The 13,895-nt window shown below is 41.4% G+C and overlaps 1 protein-coding gene across 1 annotated transcript; it reads right to left on the bottom strand.

The window, feature by feature from the left end:
• Nucleotides 1-3,149: 3,149 nt before the first annotated feature.
• On the bottom strand, nucleotides 3,150-13,575 carry LOC125894500 (uncharacterized). The gene is made up of 9 exons (XM_049585927.1): nucleotides 13,413-13,575; nucleotides 5,874-6,126; nucleotides 5,416-5,747; nucleotides 5,192-5,279; nucleotides 4,968-5,102; nucleotides 4,704-4,861; nucleotides 3,865-4,593; nucleotides 3,525-3,681; nucleotides 3,150-3,419 (listed from the first exon to the last, which is right to left on the bottom strand). Exons 1-7 carry the CDS (start codon nucleotides 13,512-13,514, stop codon nucleotides 4,426-4,428), a joined length of 1,236 nt encoding a protein of 411 aa, XP_049441884.1. The 5' UTR covers nucleotides 13,515-13,575; the 3' UTR covers nucleotides 3,150-3,419; nucleotides 3,525-3,681; nucleotides 3,865-4,425.
• Between the last annotated feature and the right edge of the window lie 320 nt (nucleotides 13,576-13,895).

Here is a 13,895-nt window from a genome sequence, read left to right on the forward strand (position 1 = left end):
ACTTGGTGGCAACATACCTTAGAATAACTCAAAGTCCCCTGGGGGAAAGCCCTATGTTTGTTTGACCCACCCACTACTCCAACCTGCATCGTTGCACGGACTTTTGGTCCTAATTTTTCGCTCTTTACTCCCATCAGTGCATTGATCATGTGATCACAGCCTTGCTAATTACTTGGGTCATATAAGAATTACTGGCTGATAATTATGAGCTATATACAAATTGTTGTGCATTACTTTTCATAGATATATGTATCAGTTGTAGGTGAAAACAGCCTATTAGAGTCTGCATTATGAATGGTTATGAACTTCATACATATTGGTTAAGAGGGGCTGCTACACCCTCCGATAGGTTCAGAAAGCCATTATCAGCCCATTATGTTATGTTCAGTGTTATTGCTGTCGTAGTTTCATTAATTTTCATTTTAACTTTCTTTTAGGTGTAGGCACCTAAATTATGTGGTTAGGTTTAGAAAAAAAATGTGATTTGGGTTTAAATAAGTGTGTTTGTTACGTAATGTAACGCAACGTAATGTAACGCAACGTAAAGTAACGTAATGTAAGTAGCGTAACATAACATAACACAATGCAACGCTATGCAATGCAACGCAACGTAACGTAACATTATAGTGCATTATGTCAATGTTGACTTATGGTCTCACGTAGTACACAAACAGCGGTCATGTGAATGTCCTGTGTAATCTAATCCATCTATCACCTTGACCTCCTCCTGACATGGACATTGTTATGCTTTACACCATACCACCTGACTTCCTCCTTTACTCCCGTCATGATTACTATGGCCACTAGTGGTTGCCACCAAACAATAAAAGTAATGGCCATTTAACAAGCTGCATATGGCCGTCTGAACCAGCTCGTAGGCCCCACCTAAGCCACACGTATGAGGCCAATAACCACGTATAATGCCATTTCAATGGGGTGATAACATTCGAAGGGGGCGACAAAGACACTGGGCACTTACAGTACTCTAAAATGAGATAACATGCTAACATTAGTCACAGTGCTGCTTTCTGTTTTCTTCATGTGACAGAGTAGGGTGCAAACTGAGGTCAATCAACAACACAAGTACATATGCACCCCACATGACAAAACATATTTTCTGTGACATACTTTGCCCTCTCTGTCTCCTCACCTTTCCCTCTTTCACTGTGTCGACAATTTTTACAAACTTATTGACAAAGGTGAAAACATCAGTGAAAAGTTAATAACAGAGTACCATGTTGTGGCGGATTAACTACTTTAAACTCTGAAGAATCAGCCTAAGACCTACTGTTATATAAACAGCCTTCAAAGCTGCTGATAAAATCATAATTTGTGCCTTCCTCCTGCAGTTGAATTTTAGTTATGCAGAAGCATCGTTAGTGTAATTGCATCCACTTTTGCACACAAGAGCTCTTCACTGCCCATCAACCTCTCATCATTTAAAACTCAAGTTTCCCCCTGGCTACAACGTCAGACTGCATTTTCAGTTTAAGTCATGTCAAATGCTCCATGTCTTTCAGAGGCGTAGACGTGCACTAAGGGCACTAAGGGCGATCCACAGGGAATGAGGGCAGACATGACTCTGTGAGATCTGCCACGTGCTCTCTGGAGCTTCATGACCAAATTTTCTATACTTAAGGAAAAACTTAAAGAAATCATACCCAACTAATTGTGCCAACCATCTGCTCAGGCTTTCAAATGTAAGCCCATGCATGGTAATATCTATCACTGGGCTTCAAGGACTCACATCCTTAAGAGCAAGATAAAAAGGCAATTTTCCCATGTCTAGACTTACCATGTTGTCCGAGTCACAGTTTTTTAAAGCACAGTGGGAGGGAATGCTCTGGAAAGAACGGGTCTGTTTTGGTACAGGATGACCATTTTCTCAGATATGTTAATCATAGCAGTGATGCATACAGGGTGTGAGCATGTGAAAACGTTGTCTCTGATAGATCGATAAGTCCCCTGGCACTTTGGTGACTCCAGTGACCAAGGCACCACAATGTCTGTGGTCCCCTCACTCCCAAGGGCCCCACTACCATGTGCGCGTGTGTGTCTGTGTGTGTATTTGACAGTGCGTGGATGTCTGTGTGCGCATCTCAAATCATTGCTTGTCCACATCTGAAAAACTGGCTCCACCTGACCTGAGGTTATGAAAACAAATGTGAACTCAAGAGAAGTGCTCATTTTGTTGTTCAAGGCCAAAGAAAACGTAATAAAACACAACTTCAGAAATATTTGACTTTGCAAACATGATATTCCACCGACATGTTTCATGCCACTACCACAAACTGAGTACAATTGTCACGTGAAACTTGTCATTCATCACTGTGTTAAGCTATTTTGGTGCCGATCTGCAGTCAGCTTTATGTAAGCTCAGAACATCAGACAATATTTTCTTTTGTAAGACTCAAACCATGAGGATGGAGACTCTGGTTCTTGCAATGTCAGCTCTTTCCCCTGAGTCCCTCTACAAAATAATGGGGCCTTTGATGATGAAATAAACCACAGTTAAAAAAAGAAATCCATGTTCATATGACATGCAGCGCAAATCAATTGGCAAAGTACCAAGATGTCAGTGGGATAGACATGAGATTATTGTAGTTAGCCCCATACAGGATGTATGTAGGGTCAAAGGTTAATCAAATCATGAATGATGCCTCAAAAGCTCTCTGGGACACAGATAAATGCAATAGCACAGCAGCCCATGTATTTTTTTCCCCTCTTCTTCTGCTACCTCTTAGGGCCCAGTCAAACCAGGAAGTCATACAACAAACTGCTTCTGCATCACCATGACATGGGTGGTGCTGTAGGGTCTACTCACCGTTTAATATGTTAGCAAGCTGGGAACATGCTAACGCAGGGCTGCCAAGTTTCAGAAAATGACAAGAGTGAGACTTTAGTGTCATGATGCGTTTGGAAAAAAATTGGCCTTTTTTAACATCGATTTGGCCTGTTTTAACGTCGATTTATACCTTAAGACTGATGTCCTCACCTCCGTGCCAGCAGCTTTCCCTGCACTGTGGCCTCCTAATGCTAGTCTTAATTAACCAGAAATTAAACATGAAAATTGTAACAAGAATTTTGACAAAATACATTTGTTTGTCAATATTTCATTTCAACCACCTCTCCATCATTTAGCTGGGGACATGTCTCATGTTGTAGGTGTTTGTCGCAGATTTTGATGCCTTGATGACAGAGGCAGGGGGCTCCCACTTAAAACACTGTGGCTCAAGGCTCGCCATCTTCACTGTCATGATGGATGATAGAGTTCCCACAAGAGCCAAACTGTTTCGGGTTTTGGTTTTATTCAGTCCAACCACAGAGAAAACTTGTTCTGTATCAGCATTTGAATGAGGAAGTACCAAGACCAACTTGGCAATACGAGACAGCCTGCCAAATCTGCTCATACCGGTCACCTTTGAAAAATGTACATAGGAAGCCTAATTACTCTCAAGTATTTTTGTGTAGTATTAAGTTGATTATGTCAATGGACATTCCCGTGAGTACAGAATAATTCTTACCTTATTCTTCATTGATGCCATGTTCCCCCAAAAGCTCTCAAAGTCAAACATTGCTGGGTCTTCGGTCATGGCAATGTCCATGGACTGGTAGTCCAGAAACTCCTCACTCAGTTTGTCATGCTCCTCAGGTCCATTGTATGGGAGAAGTTCAGGAAACCTAAAAAGAACACAATGTGCACAGATCTGGTAAAGCAGTGTAACTGAAACAGGGGTTGTTTTTCAGATGTGGTCATCAAACAAGAAAATGTGACAACAGCCTGGTCTTAAGCCTGCTCTACTTGTAAAGCATATTGAGATAACTTGTGTTAGGATTTGGCACTGTAGATAAAATGTACTTTACTTGATACCCCAACTAAGCTGTCGACAAAGTAGAAGGCATCTTCCACTCCACACTCTGCTCTCTGCTGGACATCCAGAAACATGGCATGTTTTATCAGAGGCTCTTTCATGGGGAGTTTCTTGATGGCATACTCCACAGCCCTTTCCAGAAACGCCACTGCTGCCTGCTGGAACCTCTGCACTTGCTGCGGTGTAATGTCTCCTGCTTCAAGGAGCCTGTTGAGTGTAGCTCGAGTAGTGAAGCCAATCACCAACTTTTCTCCTACAAGAGACACAAATCAACAACTTCAGAGGTCATTAACGCTGTATGCTGTATGCACCAACATGTCAGTATGAGACAAGAATAAGACTGAGTTGAGTCACTTTAGTCACCATCAAAAACCACACTAGCTAACTTGAAAGCACCCCTTTAAGTATCTTCATCATATCAGTGATTGATTGAATAGTTTATTAGACAGAAATGCAAACAGCGTAGTCAGTCACACATTTGGGCTAAACAAAAAAGTCCTGGGGACTTCTTTCCATTGTGGTCCCATGTGTGTGACGAGATGACTGCAGCCTTCTAACAAACAGTGTGTTGAGTGAGATCAGTGAGTGGATAGTCCATGTGCATATTCTGATGTAAAACTTGGTTGGATGGCTCCTTAAAGCGGATTTCATGCAGTTCCCGGTGCTGCAATGCTGCGGGCTTCAGAAACTTCGAGAGCAGCTTGCGGATGAAACCCCTCATCTAAAAATTTCAGAAAAGATTTACAAATTTACATTTATTTCGTGCTAATAAAAAAGGAACAAAGATAGTACATCACACTAGCAAACTGTATCCCATCCTTCCCAATTTACCTCATCATGTAGAAGGAACATGGATGACTTCTCTCTCTGGAGGAGGAGGTTGAAGGTGGAGAAGACTGAAAACGTTGCTTGATAGGAGAGCAGGTACACCTCTGTGATTGGGTCAGAGAATGCCTCCACAAGCCTCCTGAACCTTGGCTGTTTGTCATCTGTGGGAAAAAGAGAGAGAAAATGGTTGTGCATACTACATACTACATTTACTTTTCAGTCTGTTCTAATAACCATGCATTTCAATCATTAAAATGTGATGCCTACTTAGTGACTTCAAGTAGCTGGCCAGTGGCGCATACTGCTGCAGGATACGAGTCAAACACTTCTCCAGGCTCAACCACCAAACGGAAACGTGCATGAGCATTTCCATATACTCACTTCCATGGAGCTCACAGAATTCTATGACAAGAATGGAACATCTTAATGCCAATTTGATCAAACTCTTCTGGATTTAATTTGTACTACATTGGGACTGCACACATACATACCTGTCAGGTAACCTTTACGATTGGTGCTTCCTTTAAACCAATATCCGACATCCACAGCAAGATCCTCCTCTGGATCAAATCCACACACCTGCAATACATCATTATTTATAGTCACAAGACATTGTTGTCACTGGTTCATGATACCACACAGCATAACAACCTGTTTGACTTGACATTAGGCATAACGGACACGGTAGGTCTTAAGCACACATGATTCAACTCACCTCCAAAAAGGCCTGGCCAGCCTGTTTGGCAGTGTTGTGGATGATGTGACAAGGGCACCCATGGATGTAGATGCTGGCATGTTCTTGATGAATTCTGGATGCGATGGAGTTCCTTGCTCCTGTACTGACAGGAGCATTATCAACAGACAGACTGACACAGTTTCTCCATGGTATGGCGTTTTTCAGCAAGGCCTCATCCATCTTCTTGTAGATCACTTCAGCTGTGCCGCAGTTTGGCCCGCTGGTGGGGCACATATCCAGGAACCTGTGGACAACTTTGCTGAGGTCACTGTCATATACCCGCACAGTGAGCGGGTTCATCTTCTCACGTCCTGTAACGATAGGTACATATGGGTCAGATTAAAGGTACACATCAGACTGAAATTGCGTGTGTGTGTGTCTGTTCTCTGATTAATATATCTAAAACGGGTGCTGGAAAGTGTGGAAAATTTAATGACCTGTATCATTTGATCCAACTGTGATCAACGTGAAAGGATTGGTCCTCATCTTCATGACCAGTTCCTTTCTAAAGTGAGGAGTCACTGCTTCATTTATTATGCAGGACATTTTTGTGCGGGCAGACTTGAAGCTCTGTGCAGTAGGGAAATCTTTGAAGCATTCTTTTAGCAATGGGCTGAAGTGATCGGCTACTGCAAATGGCACATTGTGTTCCACCATTGACACTGCTACCTTTACCTCTGCTCTCCTTGTCTGCAACAGAAAGGAGGTAATTAAAAAGCAAATCATGTAAAAAAAAACATTAATAAAACATTAAGTGTTTTTTGATTGAATGAATGTCTTAGCAGCAGACTCAAGGTCCATAGAAAGACACTATTACATACAAAAATAAACAAATAAGAACAGTTCAAATGAACATTAGATTAGACAAGGCATTTGTTTCATTTACTATTTATGCTGTATTTATGCTGATATAACCTACAAGTGCAATTCAGCTACTAGCAGTGTTCATAACACTGCTAGTAGCTGAGCTGTCATGCCAGCTCTGTGCTAACGCTAGCCAGTCACAACAGCTCGGGAACTGCCCATTGGTTCGACATCCCATTGTTCCGACTATATTAAACTCATTGTTCCGAAGTCCGTTCTGAAATCATCATGATGCCCTGTGGTTAAGGTCAAATACCAAGGCTTTGGGTTGATATTCAAACTGCCAGCCCAAAACGTCTGTATTTGCCGATGTGGGAATGAGGCCTTGTTTACACAGATACCGATACAAATAATGACAGATTTTTATTCATCCCATATAAAAAAACAACCCGAGTTTCCACTATCAGTTGTGAAAATGATATCCCTGTTTACACGAAACGCAAAAACGGCAGCTTTTTGCTGCAATTAGCATGCCAGGCCAGTAGGTGGTGATACGCCATATATCAAACACCATAGAAGAACATTCTGCGCATGCACAATGATTTGTTTTCCTCTTGGCGCTAGTGATAAACTACATTTTAACCTTATGTAGCATATTTAGCTGCTATGCACTTACTAATATTCGGCACAGCAGACGTCTTTGTGCGCCGATGTAGCGATGATGTTGATGCAGCAGTGCTAAGCTCATTTGCAAACTCGTAAGTAGTCCCAAAAGTGTTAACAAAACGTAAACAACCAGGCATATACCTGCCATTGTTGTTGTGGTTCCCAGGCGCCTAATGGGCATGCGCGAACTGGTTTGCAACGTCATTGTTTTCCAAAATCTTTGTCAATCCTGTTTACACGTCTCCATAGAAACCAATAATTTTAAAAACTTTCACTTTGGAAGCCGTTTTTGAAAATCTCCAGTTAGGTGTACATGACAGGTGCAAACGCAAAGATATATACCCGTTTTCAGAAATATACGGACCCGTATAAACAGGCCCTGAGACTCAACGATGGCCTATCTTTGTCCACCTTTAATATCATTACAGGATGTGACCATTTTAAATGCTGGTGCTTGTGTGGTGCGATAATCTCGTTTTTCTTTTTCTTCCTCTCTCTGACTTTCTTCCTCCTGCTGCTTTACTCTCTGTAAGTTGATGGTTAAATCGGCCCCTGAGACTGAAGGAGAATAACACAAATGCTGCCCAGTCCACTCATGTGCAGAACATACAGAGCACCTCCTCTGAACAGACAGGCTCCAAACTACATACATCTGCTTGTGGTTTTCTATGATGAAAAATGCAATCTGGTTTTGGTTTGCATGAGGTCAAGAAAGTTTTCCAACTGAGAGTACGGGTGGTCACACACAATCACTTATAGTCAGCAGGACGGGGAGTGTTACTTCATTTGTCAGTCTCATCATATCTCGAGTTTTATGAATCTCTGTCTTCATCTTTCTGCTGAGTGTGGATGACTTTTGCTGTAAATCTGAATGAATTGGCGCACTGACGCAGGCCAAGGAGGATGCAGGGTAATGACAGCATTTAAAATGTGCCTGTCTTTTTTTTCTCTCCTAATGGCTCAATTATCTGACAAAATAGCAGTCATGATTTCCTTCCAAGTAATCAATTTGACTCTGAGCCAGCTCCTGTATATTGTATTGTTAATGGTAAGCAATTGTATTTGTTGATGGCTTTGTTAAGTATCACTTTTACCCCCTTTCTAAAGCCGATCTGGTGCCTTATGTAATGCTGCAGTGTAGTTCTGTTTGGATTAAAAACAAAGACATGGGGGCAAATGAGAAGTGTTGGATGGTATAGTGCATTCTACACAACGGGAATTTACTTTTGACATTTTTATCAACCAGCACCATCACTGCATCAACAAGACTGACAGCAGATTTACAAAATTCCAGCTGACACCCACTTGTGTGTGCATGTGCGTAATTGGGTAGCTTCCATCAGAAAATGTTCCTCTTTATAAGTAACTGGAAATCTCGCAGGTTTTAAATCATCCAAAAGAAACACAAACACAGGAAGGAATGATTGTCACATTTTTGAAGCGTCCTAACAAGAGTGGAAATTACTCGTTCCGGCTTGCTGAAGCCAAACTTGTCAGGCCTTGTCACTCCTACTAGTCTCCGTGTGAATGGTCTTAATCCCTTTGACACCAGGATGACTCCCCACAGAGTTCCCCGACTCACTCACTGTGTTTACTGAATGAGAGACAAAGATGCTTGTCAGTTGAGTAAACAGATGCCTAATAAGGTGCCACAGAAATAGACAGAGTGACATGCCTGAGTGTGGAGGAAACTAACAAGTGTGTGTGTGTGTGTGTGTGTGTGTGTGTGTGTGTGTGTGTGTGTGTGTGTGTGTGTGTGTATTTGTGCAGTTCAATGGGCTTATGGTTAATGTCCGGTGGCAAAGAAGTATTCAAGAATAAACTGATTCAATGGAGGACCACTGCAATGAAATGGAAGCTATGAATTGTATTTAAAACACATCTCAGGCCAATAGTAAATATTTTGCATGGTTAGCATGTTTCAGTAGATCTACTGTGTGTCAGTTGCTGCTGCTCTAACAGGAAGATTAGCCTAGTGAACTGTTTGCTACCCACTGTTTCCCTGTGTCCTCATGTCATGGCAAAAGAAAGGACGAAAAACTACAAGGGTGTCAACCGTTGAGCTGTACTTGAGGTGGAAAGCAAACAATGTTCAAACCAGTTCAAGTGCAAGGGACTTGACAGACCTGTTCTCAGAACAATATACTTGCCCAGACATTTACAACTTCATATTTAGGTCATGACCAGTGAGAGGAGACAGTTTCTGTAAGCACGAATCTTCTCTAATGAAAATCTCTACAGGGAGAGTGAAACCAGAGCTAATCCTGCTGGCCAAACTTTCATTATAAGCTGCTATAGTTACTCACCTTGACGTTATTGAGGTTACAAGAAGACCCTGACAGTGCGGATAGTTTGCTGTTAGGTCACTGGCCTGAGAATTCTTCTTGGCATTACGACAAGCACAAAGCTATCATCCATGATGGAACAAGCTGAAAAATGATGCAGTGTGTGTGTGTGTGTGTGTGTGTGTGTGTGTGCTCATACATCTATGTGAGTTTTAGGACCCTGAAACGACAAGCTGATAGTCGGCCATTGGTCAGCGTCCAGCTGACGGTGATTATCTGTCACCCTAGTTTTTCTGGTGTGTCACACACTGTTGACACTAGTTGGGTTTTCAGGTGATTCAGCATGTTGAATCAACATCTGAGATGGTGGAGCCGTGGGTAAGTGTAATTATTCTGGCTGGCGGTTCAGATCAGCACACAAGAAGGAAAATGAAAGTGATGAAACCTAGGTTGTGTTGGTATTCTCCTAACTGGCTAACTACCATCTTGAATCCTTCCAGTCTGTCTTCCAAAGTCCCTTTCTGAGTGACGAATACAGACTACCAGTGACTGCTGGCGTGTTGAGTCAGCTCCTCTCATGGAGGTACAGATTGTATGTGCTAGTTGGCTGTTAGCTTTAGTCTTTACGATGTGTTCACGTGCAACTTTTTGGCTGAGACACAGGTGACGTGAGGCAACACCACAGTCAGCCTTTATCGCCACTAGTTTTCTGATATCTGTTTGGTGTGTCCGGGCCTTTAAACCTTGAGAGTTAGGACATTTTTGGAATGTGAGGACATTTTGGAAAGGTCTGTTTGAGGGTTAAGACTTGGTTGTAAGGTCTAGGTTAGAATTAGGTTTAGCATAAAAGAGAGGTGGTCAACACAACAAGTTGTAGTTCATGATGCATGTCACACACCAAAGAAATGGTTGGTGTTAGGCATGTTTTTGTGATGGTTAAGGTTAGGGTAAAGGAATGCATTATATCGATTAGGGTCTTCACAAGTACAGAAGCACAGGGTTGTGTACACAGGGTGAGTGTGTGAGTGTTTTGTGGTGGATGTCATAAATTCATTCATCTTATACAACAGTGCAGGATAATGTAGCCAGGGAAGAGTTATTATGTTATTATGAGGGGTGAAACAGAGAAGGACAGGGCAGGGTAGTAAAATGAAGCAGGGTGTGTTCGTGTGTTCTGAACTGAAATTACCTGTGACAAATGAGGTATGCTTTCAGTGACATTAAAATCTCAATGTTTCTTTGATCATTAAATCATTAAGTCATTAGATCACTGAATGAGCAATGGCATTTAACTGAAACAGAAATACCTATGTCTTACCATATGCCTTTTTAGCTCTTGTAAAGGACTGCTGAGATGCTGTGTAAGTTTTTACATCACATCTAACAAGCTGATTGTCATCAAAATCATCTGTTCCTTCAGAAATTAAATAAATTGACCATACAATGTGTACAATACACAGTTGCTTTTTTTTAAAATGACAAGTGTAGCCATTATTGGTAATTTCTATGAACAGCCACAATGTGAAAGGAGCAGGCGTCTAACAAACGTCACACTGTGTGAACAAGACAAATAATTCTCAAAGTCTGAGTTCTACATCTACTTTTTTGTGACTCTGTTTGGCTGTGTTATTACAAACACAAAGTTTTGACTGTGTTCAGTGGTGTGACCAAGACTCTGACAGAAGCAGGGCCAAAGTTCCCAAAAAGGGCAACTTCTTGGTTGTTCTGAGGCTTTTTTTGGCATCGAGTTCTCGTTCTCTCTATGACTTTTTCCGGCTCCTTTTTGCAAACTGATAATGATGCTACAATTTATAAATCTGTTTGTTTTTGCTAGTTGTGTTGCTGCTTTACTATCTGCATGTACCTCTGAGTAATAGACTGACACCAACATGATACAGTACGTGTTAAATGTGTACTTGTACTTCTGTGTTTGCATATAATGTATGCATGCAATTACACTGTTTACACTGGACCTCCTAAACCCTCTTGTCATTAAGCTATATAATTTAACCACTTGTAGATAATAAGCCAATTTTCCCTTTTTGTAGTGTCCAATATATGTTTTCTGTCTATATTTGAAATGTTTTCTAAATGGACTTTTAAATGGTCTTGCACCTGTATTGCCTTTTTAGTCTTCCAACCACTCAAAGCACTTTAACAGTTCAGAGCCACATTCACCCATTCACACACTGGTGGCCAAGGCTACCACGGAAGGTGCCACCTGCTCACCTAAACATTCACACCAGCTTACAACTGGGGTGCAGTGTCTTGCCCAAGCATACTTCAACATGTAGACCCGAGGAGATGGCGATTAAACCACAGATCTTACAGTAAGTGGACGACCCATTCCATCTCCTGAGCCAATAATTGATTGTTTAATCGATTTTTTGTAAAGAATTTGTTGTATACTGTGTTTCACCTCCTCACTCATTACTCTTTCCCTCCTGCTTTTACCATGTTTTGGGAGGCTGACAATTTCATTATTGTGTAAAGGCTTAAAAACAAAAGGGGGGGAAGAAACTCTCATTGCCACCGGTCAAACTGGCTGCTTAGTTCAGTTCAGTTCAACTCAAAATATTGTTTTCAATCTGTTTGTCCTTAGCTGTTCTGTGTCAGTGAGTCCTATGATTTCCAGGTGAATATGCAAAAATTAGAAACAGACAATCTTTTGCCTGAAGTAGGTTCAGTCATGTTTGCACAGAAGAGAAATAACTATAAATAACTTTTTGGCCTCACATGCTCCCTGCTGACTAATGTTTACTGAATAGGAGAGGTAAGGGTTGTGTGTCACATATGCTATATATAGTAACGGAAATACTATAGCATATTGCTACGTTCTTGATGCCAGTTATACCCCTCTTTATTTTCTAGCTCGATGGGTTTCCACGTTGTGCTGTTCAACCCTATCGCCAGAATGAATGTTGGCATTGTACATTTCTGCAAACCACACATGTGTAACATTTGTACTCTATCATGTAGTAGACATGTTGAAACTTAAGGTTTTCTCACGTTTCAGCAATGCTGTGGTTAACGTGTGGTTATGTTTAGGCACAAAACTACTTGTTTGTGGTTAGAAAAAAATCATGTTTTGACTTAAATACACAGTTTTGGTGGCACAAACGCCACTGGAAACGCAGTCAATGTCTCGCTAAAAAGCTACTGCTGTTGGCCTTGAACAATGGTCCGCAGCTTGGCGGCCATCCACCATTCCCTCAACCTCCCGAATTCAAAGTCAGTTCATATAAATGTTATCAGAACAAGGTTACTTTGAAACATTGATTTGATTGATGTAACGTGATAATGTAAGGTATCCTTTGTTTTCAGAAATGTACAACATCAACATTTTCTTCTGGCGACTGAGCTGTGTTGCTTTTTGAAACTTTATCTCTCAATCTGAGAATGTTATCTGGGACTAAGGAGCGTTCATAATCTTCTTGTTTTCATAAAAATGTTGATAAAGTCTTTAGCCATGTGAGCTGTAATAGTCTATTGTTTAAACTACCTTGTCTAAGGCTTGAAGGAACAGTTAAAAAAACAATTATGTGCTTATTTGATCTTTTATTATTCACTCTCGCTTGTGCCAAAAATCTACATGTAATGCGTTCAGGGTTTGACATGTTGTTTGGTGGGAAGTTTTTGGGCACCATGAAATTATTCAACCATGTGTTTTTCTGCTATTGTTATCAATCAGCTTTTGTACTTCCAGACAAAGTGAAGAGCGGAAAACTTGTAAAGCAAAAGTCCCTACAGTTCATTTCAAAGTAACCCTGGGAATACTGAAAAAGGAAGAACAACTCAGTGCTTGTTTTGGCACAATTGGACGTGTTTTGAACTTGTGCTAAACTCATGCCTGCGGGGGGAAGGAAGAAGCCCTGCAACATTATTCAGCATGCAGGCCATGTATGCAAACATTCCTTCCTTTGGCTCTTTGCTTTACAACAACCTAATCCGTAGCAGTTTCTCTTTTTTGTCCTTGCCTGAACTCTCACTCTTGCTTTTCTCTGCCATTTGCCATTGTGCCAGCTCCATAAAATGCAGGCTAGTTAATATCCTCTTACCGTAATTCAAGAAATGCCATTAGACACATCAGCCATTCCCTTCAGCAGAGTGGTTAATTTAAAGTAGCAGCATATGTCCTGACCAAACCATCACTAGATATTATTGTCTACTTTAATCTCCTGTCAGGAAATGTATTTTAATAAAAAAAAAAAAAATCCACACCTGTTTCTTTCCCACAGTCATAAAAGTCCTGCCCAAATGGACGTCATAATTGGTCTTCCAGTGAACCCAAGCCCAAAATGTGACTGGGAGGACATTTTCCATTATGCACAGCCTGGATTGCTGCCATTACCAAGCAGATGGCAGAAATCATTTTCTCTTCCGTCTTGTCCCTCTCACCTGTTGAAAGTGGTTGTTAGAAGCGAAGCAACACAGGCTGCAGTGAGGAGCTGTCTTTGGCTGCCCACCTCTGGTCAAGCAGAGGAACAGCAACCATAATGACAGCTTTTTACAGCAAAGCATAAAATCAGCATGATAGCGCTCTCTTGTGGTGCTTTTAAGACATGGCATTATTGTCCAAACAGGTGGCGGCTCTCAGGTGCACACCATTACAGCTTTGGAACAAAACACATGCATATATCACACAGCACACAATTTACAAAACACTGGAAATAAATCACCTCCTCCCCAGTGTCACATGGCCGC

This window comes from Epinephelus fuscoguttatus, linkage group LG9, assembly GCF_011397635.1.
Source record: "Epinephelus fuscoguttatus linkage group LG9, E.fuscoguttatus.final_Chr_v1".
Classification (NCBI taxonomy): domain Eukaryota; kingdom Metazoa; phylum Chordata; class Actinopteri; order Perciformes; family Serranidae; genus Epinephelus; species Epinephelus fuscoguttatus.

Bases quoted from the DNA above. Each gene is read 5' to 3' on its own strand.
- LOC125894500 (XM_049585927.1), bottom strand. From the start codon at position 13,514: ATGGAAAATGTCCTCCCAGTCACATTTTGGGCTTGGGTTCACTGGAAG. The intron at 6,127-13,412 runs GTGTGGATTTTT...TTTCTGTTGCAG, and splicing joins TGACTGTGGGAAAGAAACAG to ACAAGGAGAGCAGAGGTAAA. The intron at 5,748-5,873 runs GTCATTAAATTT...CTATCGTTACAG, and splicing joins AGTTGGATCAAATGATACAG to GACGTGAGAAGATGAACCCG.